Genomic DNA, 22,033 nt, shown 5'->3' with positions numbered 1-22,033 from the left:
CCTGGAGATGGAGGTGAGGCTGATGGGCCCTTAGTTTCACAGGTCCTCCTTCTTGCCCTTTTTGAAGACTGGAGTGACATCATTTTTTCATCTATTACTCATATCAGTTACCAAAATCTGAAATCCAGTAGCAAGCCTTCTGCATGAGAGCAGGGTGGGATGGATTGCAATCATCTCCCATCAGCATCCTCTGGTGATGTGAAAAGGTGTGGTGAGGGCATCAATTCTGCTTTAGATACAGCATTGTGAAAAGAAGTAGATAACCAAATGCAGCTTCAAGAATCTTGAATTGAGATAGATACATATATTGGTCCAGTTCTAAGGGGAAAAAAAAATCTCATCTGTGCTGAGAAGGATTCTTGGGACTGTCTTTAAGGGAAATTCATGTTTGATTATGGCAGTAAAAGACATAGATTATTATCATTATTGTTACATGCACAGTTTAATTAGAAAAAGCTACATGGTTCAGGAAATCAAAACCTTTCCAGATAACAGTCATACTAATTGCTTAAAAGTTTATAAATCAAAGCAAATTGAATAAATTGCAGGAGAAAAGGGCCGACAAGAATCTCCTGATGTTCAACAAAGCAACGCAAAGTCATGCACCTGGAAGGGAATAATCTTACAGCAGTACAGGTGGGAGACCAACTAGAAAGCAGCTTTGCAGAGTAGGCCCTGGGGTGCTGGCATCCAACCAGCTGAACATTAGCCAACAATGCGCCCTTGCAGCAAAGGCTTGGGCTGCATTAGGAAAAGCATTGCCAGCAGGTCATGGGAGGTGATCCTTCCACTCTACTCGGCTCTGGTGAGACGTGTCTGAGGTGCTGGGTCCAGTTCTGGGCTCCCAAGAACAAAATAGAGAGGGATGCACTGCAACAAGTGCAGCACAGCAGTACTGTATCTAATGTAAGAGAAGAGGCTCAGAGAACCAAGTCTGTTCATCATGGAGGAGGCTCGGAGGGGATTTCATCAGTATGTAGAAACATCTGATGGGAGGGAGAAAAGAAGATGGAGCCACACTCTTCTCAGTGAAAAGTCAAGGAACAAAGGGCACAAATTGAAATACAGCAAATTCCATTTAAGCATAAGGTAAACGCTTTTTACTGTGAAGGTGGACAAACTCTGGAGCAGGTTGTCCTGAGATGCTGTGGTTGCCTTAGAGATATTTGATACATTACAGAACATAGCCATGAGCAACACGTTCACCATTGAGGAGGGAAGTGAGGTTCTTCTTCTCAAGAACCTTCCAATCTCTGCTATTCTTTGATTCTAGGACAAAGAATGTTTCCTGTGCTGAAAAGATATGACATGTTCTAGTCCTGCATATATTTGTATTCTCATGATGTGTTTGGAATTTTGACAGACTTTTAGCCACAGCAATGTGAATGCATTGCCATTATATATTAGGCTGTGTAAAATTCACGTAAATCTAACTGAGAAGATCGAGAGATTGAATCACCTGTCATGTAGGATTCTGGTGAGATGCTGGCAGGAAAGCAAGCATTGCAGTAGAAGAGTAATTGTCAAATAATGACACGTCAAAGCCCAACTTTAAACAGGTCTAAAACATTTAGTACCGGTGACTGTATGTATTTTGATGTGTTTCTTTGGGTCCGGGAGAGAAATTAATAACCTACTGTATAAGCAATGAAGAGGGTAATTTGGACAAAATGATGTAATGTTTTTGAAAGCATGACAAGAAAATTAAGGATGAGGAAACTCCAGAATGACTTTTGTGAATGAAAAGAACTTGTAATTGTTTTCCATCCCTTGACAGATGTTACTTAAACTGACATACTATATCATGCAACAAAGCTCACAGGGGAAATACAGAATTATGAGAAAATGCGTAAACCACTATCTTCATTGTAAAAAAAAATCTTCTATTCTTCACAAAAAGACAAAGAGAGGAGGGATGCTTTTTAGGAAGAACTTGATGTAGATCACTGTGAAACATTTTCAGGAGCGTACAAGTATGAATGATCTATTTTAAAGAAAGAAATAATTTCAAAATAATGGAAAAATTTCCTCTGTATTCCAACCACACACAACTTCTCTGCACCTCCTCCTACCATTGTGGTGTCTGTGCGACTTACCCATTTATTAAAGCGAAACCAAGGAAATTCTCTCCTGCTTTCTTCTGTGTGGAGAAGTAGAAGAATGACAAGAGCTGGAACAGACTGCTGTTGAGAAATGGCAGGTGAAGAAATGAGTTGTCTTTTGTTGTACGTATTCTCAGGTCACTTCAGGGTGAGCTTTATAGCCATGGGAAGCTGCAAAGAATGCAGGAGTCCACCCCTCACCATCTTTGCTTTTGTGTTTGACAGTTCGTAAGTTTCAAGGTGTGTGAAGGACATGGAATGGAGGCATAGGGAGCAGGTGGGTCTCTCAGGTACTCTAGACCTGCCTTAGTACAATAGGGCAGCATTTTAGGTTTCTGTCACTATGAATGACAAGATCTCAGGAAAGCAGGGCTTTTACCAACTTGTTTTACAGAACAAATGGAGCACTGTATTGAATAAATGAAACTTTAGAGAAGGCTCACAGGTTTCATTCTGAGGTACAGTCCTTTAAAGGAATGAGGTCTAGAATGTATGGTTTGCCATCCCAAGTTCAAGTCTTGTTTGATGTGTGCCTCTCCCTGATCTTTGGCTTCATGCTAGGTATAAAATTGTCACCACAGATCTACTGAGTAATGGTGGAGAATGGGCAGAGTGTAGCAGTAGGCAGATGATAAAGCATTTTCCTCAAAGTCAAAACTGGTGTCCAGGGCACACTTTACCCATCTGGCTTTACACAAATTGCTGATACCTTTTCAAAGGTTTAATCTCAACTGTTTTCCAGTAGTGCAGGTGCTCTTTCATGCTGAACCATGGCACATGCTGAAGAGGGAAAAGACTTCCCCTTGTTTACTTTTGCCGTAGGAGACACAAGGTGTTAAACAAAGTAAAAAAGAAAGGCGTTTTAACAGAAGACTCAGAAGTGTTTAATGTCTTTCTGTTTATCAAAATTTGCTTTCTAATGAATTATGTGAACTTCTGGGCAAAGAGCAATCGTTAATAGCAATAAGTTGTTTAGCATTTGCCAGAACTTTGACAGACGCAAATTGTATCAGGGCTCTATCTTGCCATGAATCCACACAGGTTTGACACTGATACACTGAAGCAACAGAAAAAAAATCTGAAATATTCATCAATATTAAAATACCTCCAAACATTTCCAGACCTTCATATTTGGAAAGCTGCCATGACTCCCATTTCAACCACCACACCGTGTTGGCTTCGGAGAGGCTGAGTATTGACATTTTGCAGAACAGCCTCTAATCGTCTGAGGAAGCTCTGGATTGAGATTAGTATCCACAGCAGACAGGGATCTACAGACACTGCTGTGGGTGAGTAACGCTGCGGGCTCTCATCCCAGCTCAGGTATGAGTGGAATGCACCCCTTCTGCAAGGTGTGGGTGAAATAACATCACTGGCATGGAAGTGGGGAGCTGAAGGAGCTGACTGCAGGGAGAAGTTCACAGGCATGTTTCTGTATGCATGAAATGGCTGGTTGGGCTGGAAGGAAAAGAAAGAAAGAGAGGAAAAAAAAAGGAGAGGAAAGAAAAAAGCTTTGGAGCAGATATTTTAATGAATTGGTGCATTTATTTGCTCCTGATGGCATAAATAATCACCTTATTGCGTCATACAGAAAGCCAGAGGATCGGTTCCACCTTGAGCCAAACGAAAACCTCACCATAACAGCAGTTTTCTATGAGCGCTCATAATGAATGCCTTTGTTTAACGAAACCATTTAGCAAACCAAATCCCCGATTTTAAATTTCTGTTTCTCAAGGGCTCACCTCAGCTACAGCTGAGACAAGAACAAGTTACTTTACGACAGACCGTGCAAGTCATACGTAACGACCGGCATCACCGAGAGCTGGGGTGACCTCCTGGCAAGCAGGAAGCCACTCGCTGAGATACCCATCGAGGAACAAGGGGTCGTGTCTCTCATCTCCCTGCCCGCCGCCCTTCAGCTCCCTCGGGGCGGCCGGGCGCAGGTGCGGCTTCAGGCCGCGTCTGGCACCAGGAGGGGGAGCTCCGCGCAGCGCCCGCGGGCGGCACCTGGCAGCCCGCTCAGCCCCGAGCTCCGCAGCCCGTGCTAGAGCTTTGGGGGCTGCATGCTTATGTGCTGAATGGAAAACCGGGCCTTCTCACTTGTCTCGTCCATGCCGGTAGGCAATAATAAGGAGAAAAGCGTGGCTGATAATATCAAAGAGTTGTGAGTTAATAAAGACCAGCCAGAACTTGGTTATGGCAGAGCATTGCTTTCTTGTTCTTTACAAAGCCCTTTTGAAAGAGTGCCCTTTAAAAACAAATAAAGACCGATAAATCAGAATACGAATAATAGAATATGAATTAAAGCTGGGGCAATTTATTTAAGGCAACTTGTTCACACCTGTCACTCGATATTTCAGGAGTCCACATTACTGTGCTTGCAAAAACTCAAGCACAAATTTAGAGCTGGGAATGCAAAGCTTCAATAGGATGAAAGCACCCAGTTTGGGCAAACCACCGCGTGCACAGAACATTGATTTGGGCGATGCAAGAAAAAGCTGAGGCTTCTCTGGCACTCAGACATAGCAGGGAGCTGGACTTCAGCCTCACAAGTGTCTCAGTGTCCACCAAAAGTCAGATCGTATCGCCTTTTTTTTCCTTCCCAGCTTTCAAAGTAACAATATAAGCAAAACTCTCCAGCAGATAAAGCAGTGAGAGACTATGGACGGCACTGCAACTGGGGCTCATTGTGGGAAGCCTGAAGTTCTCAGCCTCTCCTAAAGCTGAGTTACAATAAAGAGTATTATCTCTTTTTTCCTCCTCACTTTGAAAAATCTTAATTTTGCTTCAGAAAATGGAAATGTGTTTGGAAAACCTTAATTAACAGAATGGAATTCTTTCTTTCTAATCCATACTAAATAATAGAATTGACAAGAAATCCCCTGGAATATTTCACCAGGGATAAAAACAGCTTCACTGATTTCCACAGGGTCAGGATCGTATCTGTGGCTGATATCTGCCTACTGATACCACATTGCTCTGTACCTCTGCCTGGTAGAACAAACAAAAGCTGTGCTACCGATCCAATCAGCCACCCTTATTGACCTCTTTAAGATGTTAGCCAGAATCCATATTGAGCACTGCTGAACCAGGTTTCTTCATCAAAAATACAGGTTTTCATACCAGAAATGTGTGCTGTCACAGTTCAGTAGGTGTATTTAACGTTAGTGTCTAAGCATTCTGAATGCATGAACTTCTGTCTTGACAGTTGATGGTCCTCTATATGTTGCCACTACAAGAACAACTTCCCAAGACTATTTATAATAATATGTAATATGTAAAGGTAATAACAGCCCTAATAAATTAGGAGATGTGGTGGCTGCAGAAAGAATGTGCTATCAGATGGAGAGATCTGGACCCAGCCTTGTAGAACTTCTGTACCCATCTAAAGTCTATAGTAGGTACCAAGACAAAGAGGATACACTGAGAGCGTGGCTGTTAGCCAGTTGTTGGTGAGGTTCTGAGGGACTGTGGGCTGTTTTTAGGAGCTTACTAAAAGTAGCTGAGACAACCGAGCCTGTTGTCAGGAGGCACGAATCAACACCTGCATTTGGGCTCACAGCCTTTGCAGTGAGCATTTGGGAAAAGAAGTCTGCAAGTCCTTGGTTTGGGTGATCAAAAAGCGAGGATCACAATTCAGAGATGGTAGCAAGGGCTGTGAGAGGCATTCAGTTCTCAACGACCAATTGTTAGTCAGGAAAAGGAATGTCAGATTCGATCCTGAAGATGCTGGCTGTAACCTGCTGAAGTCCATTTGGGCTGGCAGTTACCAAATCCCTTCTGATATTAATTCTCTTTATGCTGGGAGTTTAGGATTAATCTTTCTGTCAAATTATCAACTCAGACTGTTAAACTGATGCAGCGAAACAGCACTTTATTACAATATCTATAGCAAGCATTGCAAACAAGTAGTCTATTATGTGTTTTCAGATGTTTCGCTAAACAATAACCGTTTAGGGCAACATGGTTATTCCATGTAGCAAAAGGTCCAAGATTTTCATGAAAATTGTTTTACCATCTCTATAGAGAAAACAGTGATGTGTCCCGAATGGAAAAATTCATTTTGCCTTTTTCCTGTGAGTGATGAATCAACAAGGTGCTGGTGATTCAAAGCAGGAAGATTCCCTGAGGTTCCCTCTCAGAGGTTTCAAACCTGCAGTTCTAATGGTGCTTATAAGCAGCTTCCCCTTATGCTGCCTATCCTTACCCTGTCATGAGATGCTGAGATCCTGGGAGCACCTCCTGCATTTGATGAGGGGTTGGCCGCACTGACTCATTTGTAACAGAATCCCATGAATAGAAAAGAAGGATGTGGTTGCTGCTGGTGGTGCGGTGCAGAAGTAGGAAGCACCGTACTTTTGGAGCTTACCTGTGGAGCTGCGAGTTAGGCTCCGAAAGATTCAGCTCGTTGTGTTTTAAAAATACAACAAGCAAGAAAAGACTAATCCTGCACATGAAGGGACCTGGTTTTCCCAGCTTCGGGTTCTCTCTGGCTACCAGGGGAGAGGCAGCACCTTGCCTGGCCGCGGCCGTGACCCCGCTGCTCTGGGACTCCTTAGTGGGCTCAGGGCTGCTGCTTCCTCGCCCGCGGTGCTCGCTGCTCTCCCAGCTGAGGCCGCACAACATCCCGCTTTCTTCCCACTCCCGGTGCCACGGGGTTTGTGCTGCGTGTCCCCCCCGCTGTGCCCCGGCAAGCGAAGCGATCAAAGGAGTTTTGCTGACTATTGTGCTCAGAAAACCACCAGCAAGTGTAAAGGAGACGTTGTTGCACGCAACGCCAACTTATTTCTATTAGACCCAGCCGGGATTTCGCGAGCAGTCAGCTCATCTCCACGTGGAACCCACTGTACGCATCTTGCAGCCGCGCTTCCTCGACAACGGAACCGCCCGTACGATCGCAACGCCGACCGCGGGCATCCCGGCCGGGCACGGAGGCATCTCCTCCCGGATGATGATGGAGGGGTGCGGATATCCACGCGCGTGGATTCGCGGCTCCCCCGTCCCACCTCCGAGCAGGGGCGGGGGTCGGCCCGCGCTCCGCCCCACGCTGTTCGCGTCGCCCCCCCGGCTGCATGGCGGGCAGCGGCGGCCCATTCGGTGGCGGCAAGCCCCGCCCGCCGCCGGGCCGAGGCCGGCCTCCCGTCCCCGCCGCCGCCCCCTCCGCGGCAGCCCGCCAGCAGCGCCACAGCAGGCGCGGGGCCGGCTCTCTCCGCGCTGCCTCCGCACGCCCGCGCCGCCGCCGCCGCCGCCCGCCCCGCCGCGCCGCTCCCATGCAGGCCGGCGGCGAGGCAGAAGATGGCTGACTCGCCGGGGCACCCGCGCCCCTGCCCGCCCGCGCCCCCCGCCCGCCCGCCGCCGCCGCCGCCGCCGCCGCGCTCCCCCCGGGCCCTCCGCGGCGCCGCCTGGCAGCGCTGAGAGCCGCCGCCGCCGCTCCCCGATCCCCCTCCCCACCTCCCCCCCCTGCGCCCCTCCCGGCCCCCCCAGAGCACCAGCAGCCATTTCATCTCCGGCTCCAAGTAGGCGCAAAAAATGGCAGAAATGGAGAAAGAAGGGAGACCTCCCGAAAATAAAAGGAGCAGGAAGCCGGCGCACCCGGTGAAGCGGGAGATCAACGAGGAGATGAAGGTAGGTGCTGTGATGGGGAAGGGAGCGGGGTCCCCCCCCGTTCCCCCCCCCCGCCGCCGCCGTCGTCGTCGTGCATGGAAATGGAATAAGAAAGGATCTTCTGTCATCTTCTTTTTTTTTGTAGGATGCACTGAATGTGTCTCAACTCCGCCTCCTGGGCTGAAAACAGAGACGAATTCACAGGCTGCAAATCCTGTTCATTGACCAGCTCTGATTTATTTATTTCTTAAAAAACTCTCCCCTGTCGGGCTCTTCAGCTCGCGGGGTGCCCAGAGATCAGCCTTTCGTCCCCCACCCCGCTCCCCTCCCTATTTTATTCTTTTAAATAGCCACCCCTTCTGGTTGAGGGGGAAGCCCTAAAGTTAGGAAAGAAAGGACCCTCTTTTCATCCTCCCATTTCTCTCCTTTCCAGTAGCCTGCTGCAACTGTGTAATTAAATTGTCAAAGTGAAATGCGGCGCTCCGAGCCGCGCATCCTCCGTGCGCTGAGCCCCGGGGCTCCTTCCTCCCCGATCTGCTGCCGGCCGAGGTGCTCCGAAAGGTGCCCTCCAGGAGCCGCTTATGGGAGCCCTTATGGGCGGCCCCGTCCAGCTGTGCTGGGAAAGCGGCTGCTCCAGATGTTGGGGTGGCTGCTATTGCACGCAAACAAGGTTTTGGCGTTTCTTTGGTTCGTAGGTCACCGCTCCGGGCTTGACCGGTCCTAGTTTTTTTGTGCCTGTTTTCCACGCCTCTGCTTTATGTCTCTGATTCCCCAAAGTTGGGAGCAGCATAGTAGGAGACTCCAGCCGAACTTGTTGTTGTTTAAGGCACGTTTGAAGTGATGAAGGCGGCGTGCCCTGCTCGTGGGATAAAACCCCTGTCATTTCCTTCGAATATGTCATTTATTAAAAGACTGATTGTAGGTGAAGGGCTGCCCGGAAAATGTCACATGTTTTGCATAGTATATATACTATATGGGCAAGTGTATAAATATGCATGATGTCTAATAAAAATACCTCTGCTTTCCGGAGCGCTGATCTCCCCGTGCGAAATTAAACAGGGTGCACGATCCCCTCCCCTCTGCACGGCGCTGATTTCGGAGGGGCAGGCGCACAGGGCTGCGCTCGCATCGGCTGCAAACAGGGAGGGGAGCAGCAGCAGCATCCGTGCCACAAACAAAATAAGGCATCGCCTCTTTGGGAGCAAACCAGTTCCAGCTCCCGAGGAGCGTTGTTCCCCTTTGCGAGATGTATGGCACGTCCTATTTTCCGAGTGCGCTCCGCGAGAGTCCTCGCTCATTGTGCTCCTGCACAGTCCGGAGGGCTGCGGGGACGCGTGGTGCAGGGCACCGGCCCTCAGAACGTTGCTTAATGCCATCTATACGGATTGCAGCTTTTAAGTTTCATAGGTTCTAGAATTACAAATTAGCTAATTTTAATCAAAACATGTGAAATGTTATCCTGGCTGGATATAAAGGCTGACTGTGCTGGATCCTCTGGGTTTGTTTTGTTTACTTTGGCTGCAGGCGCACTCGGCGGTTTGGGAGATAGTTGTTCTTCTGCAGTATAACAGATGTTTGTCTGAAAGGGTGAGGAAGAAACAAAAACAACATTGTGCGAAGGAGAAAAATTACACAATTTGAAGCTAATGCTTCGGTATTAAGCGCTGGCATTAGCTTTCGTGTCGAGAGTTTCTCTTTTTTAATCATTGATAGCTGCTTGGGGCTGCAGATCTCGGGATTTCAGCTGGCTTGGTAATTAAAGGCGGATAGAAACGGCGCTTTGAACCGATAGGAGTTGTGGTGGGGAGGGAGCTGGCCGGTGGCAGAACCTCTCGCACACCGCAGGCCACCTTACAGCGCGGGCTGTGCTGCCATGCCATTGTGCTGCTCTGTGTCTTTAGCAGGACAGTTGGCTGCTGTGATCCAGGGGGAGAGAGAAAAAGGGGGAGAACATAGCTTGAATTGTTGGCTCATTGAGAAAGTTGAAATCCCATGTAGATGGTTTGTGCTTTCTGTGCACTGAGGAGTTAAGGCGTCGAGTTTGTTCTCCATAAACCCGAGGAGTACAATAATGTAACAAATTGGTTGCATTGTGCAAAATGTGTGCAGCAAAATGACAGAGGGAACACAATGTGCCCTTGTGTAGGGCCGTATCTGTAATGTTCAAACGGCCTGGCTGTTTCCCTTCATCTGAACTGCTTTCATCTGGACCAGTGTAAAATAAGCTCTGGTAAGTAATCACGGCAGAGCAGAAAGAAAGGAATGTATACAGCAATAGACAGCCTAAGCTGTAAAAACTGTAACCTGAGTATCAGCAGCAGATCAGATATCAAGGCTTGAAGGTAGGGGAAATGAAAGAGATGAAGGGGAGGAAAAGACGAGAGAGGGAATGGAAAAGTCAGCCTGGAAAGTGAAGGAGAAGTAGGAGGGCCCCCTCAGGGAAATTTGGCTCAGGGATTAGGGAATTTTATCATGGTGTACAGTGACCTACTCAGGTTTCAGCCCACGTTGGATCAGATTGCCTCCCTTTGCTAGCAGAAAGAAAAAGGGCTGGTGTGGATGTGTCTTTCTTTCTTTTTTTTTTTTTCCCTTTGGGTAATAAAAAGGCCATTGGTACAAGTGTCTATTTTAAGAACTGCAAACGCAAGGCGCTATGAATGAGCCATAAAATTCCTCCAAGATTTGCTGTTTGATATGGTCAGATATTTACTCCAGCCCGATGACAAAACCCAGCGCTCGCCTGGTGTGTTCCAGCACTGTGCCACTGCTCGGTCTGAGCACGGCCGGGTATTGGCCTGGCTTGCCGCTGCCTTGTGCCTGAGATTGAGTTACGTATTTGTTATCACTAACCCCCTGTACACCGTGCTTATAACAAATTTTAATTTGATACAGTGTTGTGTGCTAAGAGTACATGACTCTGCACAGTTTTCTGATATTATGTTTCAGTGCAAAATATGTTCGGGGGAACTGCTTTTGTTTCTTTGTGACCTTCAGTCACTGCCTTCCTTTTTTTTGCTGGTGTTCCTTATTTTGTCCCTCTTCCTTCTTAGTGTTATAATCTCCATCTCCCAGCCCGAGGTAGCATTGTTCATCTCACGCACTAGAATAAGGGCAGACAGCTGCTCTGAAATTCAGTGGTGTCATTCCTCACGTGCTGGTGAATAGCAGGACACCCAATGGTTCCAAAGCCAGCAGAATCAGGGAACCTGGCACTATTTCAAATCTAAAGTACATGGTTGTTTTTTATTGTGGAGTTTAATCGATGAAAGTGTTTGTGGAGGCTCAGTGGTGGCTTCACGTTCATCTTTCCTTGGTTTATTCCTTTTTCTCCCTGCCGTCAGGCAGTAATGCCTCTCAAGAGCAGCACCCAGGTACCCCCAGATCCTGTGAGATGGGCTGGAATCGATTTGAAGAGTTGCAGCAAGTAAGTCATACTGGAAGTTCTCCTGAACAAACAAGTCAGTGTCTCCACATGTTCGGAGTCTCTGTCAGTTGAAAAGCTAGCAGCTAATTTCTGCTGTAATTTCATAGAGCTGCTCCGTGCGCCCAAGGAGTTTACCATCTATAAATATTCTCAATAACGAATTTGGATCTAAAACTGGGCTTCGTTCCTGATGCCTAGAGCTTAAGGCAGCCCCATCTGTTATAGCTTAATAGTAAACTCATCAGAAGATATTTCAGTTTAGTGTTTTAATATTCCCCATTTGGCATTTAAAAGTACTACTGTCAGAACCAGGAAAGCGGTGGAAGAGGCAGAGCTGTGCTGTGCTCGCAGTGAGCCAGAGAACTTGCAAACGTTAAAGAGATTTCAAGGAAACTCCTCCCTTCTCTCCTGAAAAGCAAAAAGTGTGGAAGTGGAAAAGCAGACAGACTATCCGCCGTGCTGTTTTGGGATTGCAAGGCCAGGTTTTTCCACAGAGCCTGCGTGGAAGTGGGGTGGCAGCTGAGGGGAGGTGCATCCCTGATGTGCCCTCTCTCTGTGTGTTGTGGGGAGGGCTCAGCATGGCATTGAGGCCCACCTCACAAAGCTCGCCCTGCATCTGGTGGGACACTGGAACTAAAGCGCCCTGAGAACTGGTCCTTGTGTGGAGGTCTGACCGTGATGTTCAACATGGCGATGATGTAAATAAACAAGGAAAATGAGGGCTAGTAAAAAAAATAAATAAAATGACACCAGGTTCGTGTCGCGAATACAGACGTGTTATTATTTCCTCCATGTGGCGAAAGCAAAAAGTGAATCTGTGGGACTCTACACCTGGCGGGCCGTGCGTGCGGGGAAATGGAAGGGAGCCATCGCGCTTCCTCCAAGATCTGAAATAAACATTCAGCAGTAAAACCTAGGAGAAAATGAGTCTGACAGACTCGTTCTCCTGTGCGCTTCCTGCCTCCGCGCTTGCCAGGCTGGCTGTGCGGGGCCAGGCCGTGCCCCCTGTGGGTAGGGCTTGTGGAGAAGGAGAGACAGGAGCTATGAGGTGAGAAGAGAAGTGCAGGTTAGCTTCAGAGGGTTTTAATTAGTGAAAACTTGGGAAAATGATGCATGGCAATGAAAAAAGTCAAGCTATAGGTGTACTGTTACGATGAAATGAATGCTGAAGCGGAAATGAATGTGATTATATTTTTACTGCTTCACATATAAGTCAGCCCCACGATGGAGAGAAACTGCAGGCAGGCGAGTTACTACACTATTCTTTGTCTTTCCCATGAATTGGAAACAAATTCATGTCAAATTACCAACAAGGACAACTGTTAGCTAGCCTGGAGCTTCCAGAGTAGAGGGCATTTCTGCCTAGTAGAAGAATAGAGAAATCATACTCATGTGTTGCCTGCAGGAGTAAGTAGAGCCATGGAGCTCAGCTGGCAGCCTCCATCCTGCAGACCCTCCATATCACTTTGAGGTGTGTGTTTGAAAGTGAGCATGGGCTAGGTTTGCCTTTGCTGTTCTGGTGCACAGAAGCTTGGAATTGCAACTCCATGTGTGTGCTCCATCCTATCATCCACACTTGTCCTCACTTTGCATTCCACTTGGGCTTTGACAGGTCCATCATCTGTCAGTTTAGCTGGTTCTTCTCTAATGTGCTCCATCACTGCTTCTTCCCCTCTCCTACTCCAGTGTCAGGTCCCTCATTCTTGCTTGCTTTTCTCAAGCAAGCACCATGTTTACAATTATCACCCTTCTTTTCACTAAGCCTTTGAAGCTTCATCTTTCATTAAGCTTCTGCTCTGCAGACACAAGTTGTATATTAATTGTTTTGCTTCCTTTCTTTTACTTCATTATCAAATGAGGCTCTTTTTCCTCCTGCATTCACACAGAGAAAAAATTTCTCATCTCATTATTTGTATTTTGATTATTGCCACCACACTAGCCTTTGCACATTTTCTATTGTTATCATATATTGAATAGACTTGGAATGGGCCTACTGTAGAAATGGAAGAAGTGCATGGGAACAGTGACGTGATAGTGGTCAGTTTCAGGCTGATAGCTTCAGTGAACACATGCGTGACTGTTCTCTGGACAGACAAGATATTACATATCTCCACAGACAGCTATTTTAATCAGTGGTCTGAGGGAAGGTGATTCTGTAGGTCTGTGGATGCTCATCTATGCGTGGCAGTTAGTGTGGAAAAACCATTTCTCAGCTTTGTCAAGGATAGGTGCTTTCTCTTGGTTTGCTATGTACAGAGCGCTCTGTAATGAAGCCCTGGCTGTTAGCCACCGAGAGAACAGCATTAAGGATAATAACTGTCATTATAATAGGCAAGACAAACTATGAAGGAAAATGGCTTAACGGTGCAGCGGGTTTTTCATTTTTATTTTTTAATTTGAACATCCTTGTTGAGGAATCACTATGTTAAGAAGATACTTTTGTTACCACTGATATGTGACTTCCTTCTATTCTGGCTGAAGTTAATTACATTGACCCTGTTAACTCATTTATTTATTTTCCTAAGGAGTCAAGTCTCAGTTATGACTCATTCCAAAACTGAGGATATCTTTTTGTTGTTGTGACTGTTCATTTTTGTGCATGGCTCATCATAAGCAGTAAAATGAGGCTTGAAAGGTACTCAAGTTTTGTGCCATTGCAAACCCAACAATCATTTTGACTAGATTCTGAGGAGGGAGAGTACTTTGTTGCAGAAGATGATAAACACACAGAGCCTTGCATACATATTCCTTGACAAGTAATTAAAAGTTACTCATCTCCTGAGTTGATCAAATAAAACACAAAGCATCCACAGGAGGTAAATTCAGAGCTACTCGGTTAATTGGGTTGCGTGGCATTTTAGTCACTTGACCTCCACCTTGCTGCATTCATCTCTGAGGCTATGTCTCCATAACTGAAATGTAGCAAAGCAAGGGAAGGCACTGGAGCTTTCTTTTGGCACTCTACAAATTCTATCAGGTTGTTCCCATTATGTCTTCAGGACATTTCCGTGTTGGAGTTTCATGGCCTGGAGAAGGGGGAGTTGGATTTGCATTTTCAGTGATGAGAGAAGAGTTATCTAAAAAGTCAAAAATCCCCAAAACTTTAGAAAAAATCACAAACACTTTTGTTATTGTTTAAAATGTTTGCAAAATGGCATTGTTCATGGGAGAATTGAAATATATGTTTTAGAAATAAGGGTAAGTATTAACCACATTACGCTGTAGAGTGTTCTTTGCTGTAAACTGATAGATTGACTTAGTTGAGGCATAATGGTCTGTCATAGGCGCGATGCTGGATCTAGGCATAGATGTGGAGCAATGACACATTTTCTGGCTATTTGGGGCTGCACAGAGGAGCCATAGAATCAGGACTTCCAGCAGGAGGTGAAGTGAAAGGGGAAAAAGCAGGGAAATCGGTGCTACATGGGTCTGCTGTGAGCTTTTGTCTTGGTCTTCCTTTTCCTGGAGTGAGTGTTTGTAGCACAAGTTGCACAAGGGATGCTCCTATAAGGGTACAAATGACCTGAGTGTGTTGTGTACGGCCGCTCTCCAGCTCTTCCCAAGTGGCAGGAACACCTCTGTGCTCTGCTGTGATGGATGAGCCAGCAGCAGTGTAGCTCGGCTGTTCTGGGGCAGGGTTCCTGCTGCAGCTCAGGATTCGGAAGCAATTAGGATCTGATTAATTTTATTTATTTATTTAAATGACTCGAGAATTGCTGCGTTCCATCATTAGCCTTGCTCCCACTCAAAAACTGAACTACTGCGGTCGCTAGAGGAAATCTTGCAACCTATATGCCATTTGTTCTGAATGAGTGTCTTGTTCTCCTTTTTTTTCTTTACTGGTAGCCAGGTACAGGAAGATGGCTTTTCAGGATCGTTATTTTAGATGTCAAGATCTCACGGTGAAATCAAATTGGAATGTCTTATAGAAGTGATAATAAAATAAACATAAAAATGAAGAGTCTGAACTGAAAGGCTTTGTTTGTGGCTGTTTCTTTTCATTTTACGTTTGTCATCTTACTTTAAGCTGACCTCTGCAGTGGCAACGATTCATTAGCCGTTCTCCTCCAGGAGTTTCCTAAACCCATAAGCCATGGCTCCGCAGCACCGTCCTGTCTCACAAAGCTTCGTTGCCTGGCTGCAGGGCTCTTGACTTACTCCACTATATCTCCCAGCCCAGTAATGAGCCTTTCCTACAGAAATATTGTTGACACATGACCTGCAGGATGTGGCTTGTAGTAGAGACTGAGAGTTATGACAGTCATGTTCCATATTTTGTATTTCCATACAAACATAAAATATAACCGCGCTGCTACTTGGAAATTGTTTTAAAAATAAACGTGTCAAAGCAGTGAAAAGGCTTTCTTAAAAAAATCAGGGGGATTTTTATGGTAAAGTGCTTTCATGGTAAAGAGTTTTTAAGTGCTTTGGCTGAGCAGAGGTTTGTAACTGAGGAAAAATGTCTTCACTGTGATTTTATTTCATTTGGTTCATGTGCACCTCAAGGAACTGTAATTGTGTCGGTGACCTACTCCAGCTGAAAGGGCTTTAGTGCAGTAAGATTGATTAACTGCTGCCTGAAGAAATCATAGTTTTCTGTTACTTTCTTTCTTTAGTCTTAAATATTTTATGGGAATACAGACAAATTTTTGTGACGAATGTGTGGTAAAACATTTCTGACGTCGAATGCCGGAGCAAAAGTCATAAATAAATCTCCCTTTCGCTTTCTTTACATTACGGATGTGTGAGTCTTTGTCATAATTACATGTGCCAGTCTGAGATTTAAACGCATTACACTTTATACACTTGACTTATGAAACGCGCATTAGTCTTTGAGGAGGTGGGACAAATCTGACACTTCCTCATGTAGCACAGATACCGTTCGATTTATGCAGTCCTCCCTTCATTCCAGATGGTTATTGATTACATAAATAAGTAGGTAATTTTTCTCTTTCAGAACTTTGCAGAAAATACTATGAATGAGCTCCTTGGCTGGTATGGTTATGATAAGGTTGAACTGAAAGATGGAGAAGATATTGAATTCAGGAACTACTCTGCAGATGGGGAAAGCCGCCAGCACATTTCTGTTCTCAAAGGTAATGAGACTTAATGTTTCTGTATTCGTGCAAAGAAGAATTAATATCTTGACCTGTCTGAATTGGTGTGGGCTGGAAAACGTGTTCTTGCTTTGTGGTTGATTTATGAAAATATCTGAGAGTGTCTCCTGGTAAGAGGAATCCAATAGGGTACAGGAAAAATCACTTAACTAAGTTGCTGTTAGTAGGCACTTAGTAACACGTTTTCATGAATAATACCTTTTGTTAATCAGGTGAAAGTCACGTACCAAAAAGCTGCTCACCGCTGGATAAAGAGAGAGCAGACGCTCTCTCTTCTTAGTGGTTTGGATTTAAGGAAACCCTTTTGCTTTCAAAACAAAGGCTTTGGCCCAAGGCTTTTTAAAATGCCCGTAGGTGTTGAGCTGGAATATTCACAATGCTTGCAAGAATCATCATCAACGCTCATAACAGGCTCCTTAGCCATGTTTGTAGTAGGCTGTGTCCTGCAAGTGCTTAGAAGTTCTCAATTTGGGGCACTGATGGATCTTGATGCAATGAAACACAAAATTACTCAACGTGCAAATTATGAGACTCGACTTTCTGTTGAGCTGCTCAGTTGCTGCCTTCTGATGCCTCAGCCCCAGCCGGTAGGTAGGGAGTTGTGGTCAGAGGGAAATGAGAGCAGAGTGCTGCTGGATCTTGGCTTTCCCAACACGATTTTCTCATAGATGGGGTAAAGAGGGGAAATGGCAGAAGCTGTTGTGCTTTTGCAGCTCCGGTTGTCACTGTGTTTGTGGCTGGCAGTGTATGGGCTTGCTTTCTGGTAGCAGCGCTGTATTCAATGAGTGCAGCAATTAGTGCTGAGACCAGAGAGACCAGCTCTGAGGGCAGAAACAAAGGTGGAAATTAGAGGTATGCTGAACCAGTGTAACTGTGTTTAAAGTGAAAATTCACATCTTGTTAGCTGTACAGTTACAATGGTGATCAATATTTCTATTTCATTGAAAATACACTGTTGTTGAGCCACCTTCAAAGAAACTTGTTCCTTTGGAGCAGTAGGATTCATTTATTTGTGCCTTAATCAATAGATCTTTTATTGAATTATTTGCGGCTCCAAGTCTATGCCTAATGAAATCTGTGACATGCTTTTCTTTATAGGCACATGGTATAAATCATATGTTTTATGTACCAAACAAAGATGTCGAATAGCTGTGCCAGGTAGAGATTTTCAAAGTATGCAGTCTGTTGGAGAGAAAAAAAGCATGTTTCTTTCTCTGAGGGATGGGAGGAGAGACAGTGATAAGAGTTAAGTCCTACCCCATTGATACGTGAGGTGCATTAGAGGAATTCCTATAAATACGAATCCAAAGGTGCTTTGGGATTAAAGAATTAGAACCATAACTGTCATCATTTTATGCACACTTTATTTTAATTTAAATATGTTATTCCTTTCTTTAAGACCTTTCCACTGCTGTTACTCATCATATTATAGGGAAATAGGAATTGTTTTATTTTTCAACCTATGCATCTAAGAAATATATTTGTCATGCTGTACAACGTGTTGTTTGTGTTTTACAGAAAATTCTTTGCCAAAACCAAAATTACCTGAGGACAGTGTTATTTCACCATATAATATAAACACGAGCTACCCAGGGCTTGCCACGGGAAATGGACTTTCAGACTCACCAGCAGGGTCAAAGGATCACGGGAATGTACCTATTATTGTCCCATTAATTCCGCCACCTTTCATAAAGCCACCAGCAGGTAAATCCTCATTTTAAAATGTTGGTTGTCATTGACATAGGTCTTAAATTGCTGGGTTATGGCTTATCTGTAAGTGTGCTTTAGTAACCAGTTGCGGTGAACTTCAAGGTAGATTGGGGGATGATGTTCTTTGATAGTACTCTTGAAAAACAATTGCAGATGCAGTGCCAACAGACAGTCTCTCCTGCTGCTTGTGACAGTCTGTGTGGTGGATTGTACTTCCTCAGCGCTTCAGCAACATCTGCTTTAAAAAAAAAGATGATATTGTTTTGATGAATAAAGCCCTTAAGTAAATTAATGAAAGATGATTAAATTAAAAATAGGCTCCGGGAGGGAAACAGTGAAAGAGACAAAGCCATCAAATCAATATCACGTCTTTCTTTATGTCAGGTTAACAAGCTCATCCTGGGAAAACTGTCTCTTGGTTCCCATTGAAGTCCCTGACCATCGTCTCTTGAGGGTTTATTATCATCTTAACTCTGCCTGGGAGACTGCACCAAAATGTTTTACGTTTTCATTAGACTTATCAGGGGTGATTTCATAACATGCCATTCCTCAGAGTTTGTGTGAGAGATGATTTATTCTGCTCAGCATGCTGCTTACCATAATCCGTGAGAGTAACCTGTAGAGCTCCACTAGGGTGATTAATTGCCACGTTATTGTCTGCTGTTGTACATGGCACAGTAATTGCTGAAGTAAGGTAGCAATGGGCTCAGTCCTTCTTCTGTAGATGTCCCTGGGTGTCTGAATTCTCAGGGTGACCTGCAGCACTCACTGGAGGTGCTGGCATGGAGGGAGCAGCTTTGTGGCAGTGTCCTGCAGGTTGTGAGGACATTTCTCTGCAGGCAAAGCTGTGCACGGGGCTTGGTGCCACACTCTAGGTGGTTGGTAATTGTAAAATACTGGTGGGTCCAACAAAGGCTTTCCTGTTGATAGCAATGTGACAGATACAGTGGCCCCTCCCAGGTTATTTTGATGCCATTGAGTTTTTTTCTCTAAAGAAGTGTACTAATATGCTCTGTGCAATTTTCAGATGTTACCCAATATGCACTCTCTGCCAAAGACTTTTCATCTATTTTATATGATATTTGCTAATTACTAAAGCTATTTGGGCCCATTCCTGCAGCCTTTACACTGCTAAAGATCTCGGGCCATATGGGCTGGATCCTCAGCTGTTGCTGATTTGGCCCAAAAGCTTTAATCAAGGGCTTGTATCATCCCAAACTATTTTCTCCCCCCAATCTGAGTCATGAATGAATCCAGAATGTTGAATTTGTGGTACGTGGATGCAAGGCTATAACATGCATTGTGCAAACTGCCACAGTGACTGGATTTTTATGACATCAAATAGGCAGGAGGAGATGGAACAATGAAGTAGAAATACAAATTACTGCAACAGTAGTTAAGTGGGCATGGGAACCTTAGCCAAGTCAACTGCTTTCTGTTCTTTGCCTATCCACCTACCATGTGTGATCCTGTGTTCAGATGTACCAGTCAAGGTAGCACACGCACACAAGGATTTTCATAGGTATTTTCCATCTTCAGGTTTTACTTCTTTAGTTCATAAAGAAAATAATTGTTTTGCTCACATAAAGGATGTGAATGCATAATTTCTGCCTCCTCTGACTTTATCCCGTGATTAGTAATGAGCGCTAGATTACCGTGACTTCTGAGCAAATGAATGTATTTATCTCACCTTTGTTTTAGAGAGCAGAGTTTGGAAGGTCTGGAGGGGGTGGAGAACCACAGCCTTTGTGGGTTTTGCAGTAAGCACCGGTAGTAATTGTCGTGTTTTATCTTAGGGCGTAGGAGCCCTAGTCGTGATCACCCCAAAGAGCCCGCAGTACAGTGTCAGGCAAGAAGCAACGGGTGAATACAAGCAGAAAAGGGAGTACAAAGGAACTGGGAGAGCCCGTGTGCAAGTCAGTGGTGTTGGCACCGCACTTTGACACCATTTTTTGGGCACTACATCAAAGCAGAGAACTTCAGAGTGATGCAAAGCTGGGCAAGAATAACCATGGGGATGTTTTCCCCCCTTTTCTAGCATATGGGACAAACTAGGGAGCAGCACAAAGGTGCTTATTTGCATCATGTCGGCAAATGGAAAGTTGTAAGTAATTGCTAAAGCTGAAAGTCAGCATTCTCAGTGTGGCTGGGACAGTCTGTGAGTGACCTGCTGAAAGAACAAGCACAGCTTATATTGGCAGAGTTAATAAAGAAAGAAAGGGGACAGAAGGGAGCAGGCAGAGAGAAGACTTCAAGGTTAAAATACTGGGCAGAGAAAGGGATCTTTGAAGCATGTTTTGCATGGATAGGCTTAATGCAGTGGTACAGAACACAACAGAGAGAAAAGCAGGTAGTGGTACACTGCAGTGACTGAGACATGAGGTGCTGAGAATTGGGATGAGCTCAGTCTTTGGGGAAAGCTTTGGGTGTTGTTCAGGGAAAAAGTTAACAGGATAAAAATCTAGCTCAAAAGAGGGTGCCCACAGATGAAAATGGTATTTAAATTGTGAACCTGAAGGACGGGAAAGATGATGGCGCAATCCACCGTTACTAAGCAAATAATACAGAGTGAAAACTCAAGGAAAAATTATTATTAAGACTTTAATTCTTGCCATATTGCTTTTGAACTGAAGGGTCAGGACCCATAAAGAAGTGTCAGAGGGACAGGCAGAGGCAGTCATTTGGACAACAGAGCAATGATCTGGAGAGGATAAGCAGATCCAAGAAACAGCCACAATGAGTTATTAGTTGAATAATTTTTGAAGATAAGATTCTAAGAAGTAAGAGGGAGAAGTGAAAGAGCAAAGCACTGGGGATGCTCACAGGAGCCTGAAGGGAGAAATAAGAGACATACTCTGTGAAGTGCACTGATGTAGCAATTGCAAAGGTAGAAAAATCACTGGGGGAAGACATATCTTTCCAAGGAGAGGGATATGATTCTTAGTATCAGCAACAGCCACCAGCTGAGGAAGGAGCACTTGTCCTGATCTATGTCTGGGAAGCAGTCAGCAAATATTTCAGCAGATTAGATCTTCCATGAGCCTGCTGGAAACCATTGAGTAGTATCCTTTCTACACTCATATTTTAAATGAACAGGCTAAAACTTCAAATAGGTAACAAAATTACCTTTTTTCCCTCCTATTTATTTTATATATATGTTTTTCCCTCCTGTTTATTTTACAATATATATTTATACATTTATAAATATATGTTATTATTATTTTTTTTTTTCTTTTAAAAACCAGGTGATTTTGAGCAGCATTACTACAATACATCTCCAGACAATGTTTCAGTCAAATAATATGTTAGGTAAAATTTGCTTATACAATCCTAGGAAACACTGGAGTGTCTCCTGACCAAATATAAACAGATATAGGTATAAAGGTGATGTCTCTTTGCAGTACCCCAAGCTTATACCCAGACAAGCTGAGTTGAATGCATGGGCCCTATGTGATTCATGGAACATCTACAGGCTAAGGTTGTGGCCCATGTGTGGAAGTTATACATTCCTCTCTGACGGAGCTGCTGACACCACCAGGCATGTAGGCCGTGCTCAGGCAGAAGTCAGATTAAAACAGGTTTTATTAGTCAACCTCAGTGTCTGACTTGAATTTGGAGGTAGATACAGAACCAGTGCAGCCTCCAGTATATTGGTTTAATGAATAGTGTTCTGGTGGCTGATCACCGTTCTTCCTTGCTGCCTCCACTAGTTGCAGCAGTTTGATGGCAGCAGCAGGTCTTGTGTAATCTTCATGCATTAGTCTCAAGTGCAGTCCATTGCAACAAACTGATATTTCTGCTTGGTGTTAGAAGAATCTTGCTTTCTGCAAAGCAGCCTAAAGAAAGTATTGTTTTCTTTGCTCAGAAATGGCAAGGAAAAGACATGCAGTAGCCAGGAATGATCTGAAAATGAAAATACCTCCACGGTTGTGCAGGTCGTAGTGATCAGTACCAACCATTCTAACTTGTGTCCTGAGGTCCTCAGTGCCAGGGAGGAAATCTGTGAGGGTGCTGGGTGACTCTGCCCTTTCGATCAACCACCATGGCTGTCTGTTGTGGATGCAGGGCAGCTGAGG

At 44.8% G+C, this 22,033-nt stretch overlaps 1 protein-coding gene across 2 annotated transcripts in view; it reads left to right on the top strand.

Annotated features, from left to right (window-relative positions):
• The first annotated feature begins 7,192 nt into the window (after positions 1 to 7,192).
• SOBP (sine oculis binding protein homolog) overlaps positions 7,193 to 22,033 on the top strand; it is a 99,474-nt gene continuing 84,633 nt past the window's right edge. Inside the window, exons 1-3 of one of the 2 annotated variants that reach the window (XM_015858744.3) lie at positions 7,193 to 7,727; positions 16,088 to 16,226; positions 17,766 to 17,951. In XM_015858744.3, coding sequence (XP_015714230.1) covers positions 7,632 to 7,727; positions 16,088 to 16,226; positions 17,766 to 17,951 — 421 coding nt within the window. In that variant the 5' untranslated portion in view covers positions 7,193 to 7,631. The remainder of the gene's footprint in view (positions 7,728 to 16,087; positions 16,227 to 17,765; positions 17,952 to 22,033) is intronic. The other variant, XM_015858745.3, reaches the window with a different exon arrangement.

This window comes from Coturnix japonica, chromosome 3, assembly GCF_054131305.1.
Source record: "Coturnix japonica strain WE chromosome 3, WE-NBRP24, whole genome shotgun sequence".
Lineage (NCBI taxonomy): Eukaryota > Metazoa > Chordata > Aves > Galliformes > Phasianidae > Coturnix > Coturnix japonica.
Note: the sequence above shows the minus strand (reverse complement) of the source record. Positions and strands in the feature narration are given on the sequence as shown.